Source organism: Buceros rhinoceros, unplaced genomic scaffold (genome assembly GCF_000710305.1).
Source record: "Buceros rhinoceros silvestris isolate BGI_N320 unplaced genomic scaffold, ASM71030v1 scaffold6491, whole genome shotgun sequence".
NCBI lineage: Eukaryota > Metazoa > Chordata > Aves > Bucerotiformes > Bucerotidae > Buceros > Buceros rhinoceros.
In genome coordinates this window covers 34,235-35,682 of record NW_010393578.1, presented here as the reverse complement: position 1 = coordinate 35,682, position 1,448 = coordinate 34,235, and the positions used below count along the sequence as shown (strand labels likewise).

General features: G+C 37.4%; 1 protein-coding gene across 1 annotated transcript in view; it reads left to right on the top strand.

Annotated features, from left to right (window-relative positions):
- MAP3K9 (mitogen-activated protein kinase kinase kinase 9) overlaps positions 1-1,448 on the top strand; it is a 44,965-nt gene that overhangs the window by 36,318 nt on the left and 7,199 nt on the right. The window contains exon 6 of the mRNA XM_010144898.1: positions 551-672. Coding sequence (XP_010143200.1) covers positions 551-672 — 122 coding nt within the window. The remainder of the gene's footprint in view (positions 1-550; positions 673-1,448) is intronic.

The following is a 1,448-nucleotide window of genomic DNA, read 5'->3' as shown; positions in this document are numbered from 1 at the left end:
CTGCTGCAGATTCTGTTTGGGGATTCAAATCCGTAAAAGAACGGAAGTGTAGGTTTTGTAAATCACCTAAGGCTCACATCAAGGGCGATGGCTTACACTATATTCTTTGTTTTCTGAAAGAGACTGGCTGTTCAGAAGAGCAGTGGTAATAAAATGTGCACGTTAACTATGCCTTTCTTTAGGTCTGTAAACACCTATTGCTGGTGGGTTTCCTTAACTTAAACAGAGAGATAAAGTGACAGAAGGAATTTATACAGCGATATACTTCAGCATAAATGTCAGTCAACACACGGGGATGTACATGTGTATGTATCCTACACATATACTAAGAAAATATATCTTCATGAATGGGAGCACACATCTTTGTTTTGAAGCAACTGCGTGTGCAGAGAGGGGATAGCAATTAGCTGTAACACTTTATTTCCACATAGATACTCTAAATTACACTCTTTGCAAGTTACCATAAAATACTTCTTTATTCTTATATTAAAAGAAACTAACTGTGTCTTTGTGCTTTTGTTTTGATTTTTCTTTTTCTTTTGGTAAACAGACTTCCAGCATAAGTTCACTGTGCAGGCTTCTCCAACGATGGATAAAAGGAAAAGCTTGATCAGTAGCTGCGCCAGCCCTCCTGCAAGTCCTACCATTATTCCCAGACTCAGGGCCATACAGTGTAAGGAGCTCAATGTAGTATTGAATTTGGGAAATGTGCAGTCTGTCAGCGTGGTAAGATGCCAAGATTCCATATCTAGGACAGGACTATAAAAAAAAAAGTCAGTCCCTAAAATGCTTGCCTTGTGCCCTGCATGTATGCTTTTAGAGAGAAAAATGGAGTGTGTTGGTGTTGGAGGGGAGTATCGCCTTCCTTGGAGTCCAAAGCTTACTTACGCAAGTTCTTGAAATATTTCTGTTTGATTGTGTAGAAAATACTTTCCTTAGGTGTACAGGTTAATTTTTAAAAATACTAATTTGCAGAGTCTGTCTGTGAAGTGTTATTGAAGTGGATTAAGTTAATGTTGGAAGGAAAGAAAACCAAGGACACTTGTAATAAAAATAGTGTTCCCATAATAGAACAGAATTAGGCAGACGAGCATGTGTTAGAAATATGAAAGGGATGTTAATTAATGTGCGGTGGTTGTATTTGACACTTGTGCATCTGGTATCAAATTGGTGGTTTTAAAAGAGAAACCAGTAATGGAATAAAGGTGTAAACCCTATCTTTACTAATTTTGAAGGGATCTGGTTGTTAGATCTGTTTTGATATATAGTCAGAATCACGGGAAAGAAGCCTCAATGGATTTTCATTACGTTTTATGTTTTCATTACTATATCTGTTCTGGCCTGTGTTTTATTCTTTATGTTGCTGTGGAACCGATTCTTTGATGTATGTATCTGTTTTTCTTTCCCATTTTCTACTGTTCTTCTCACTTGTGAAGTGACTCCTGCTG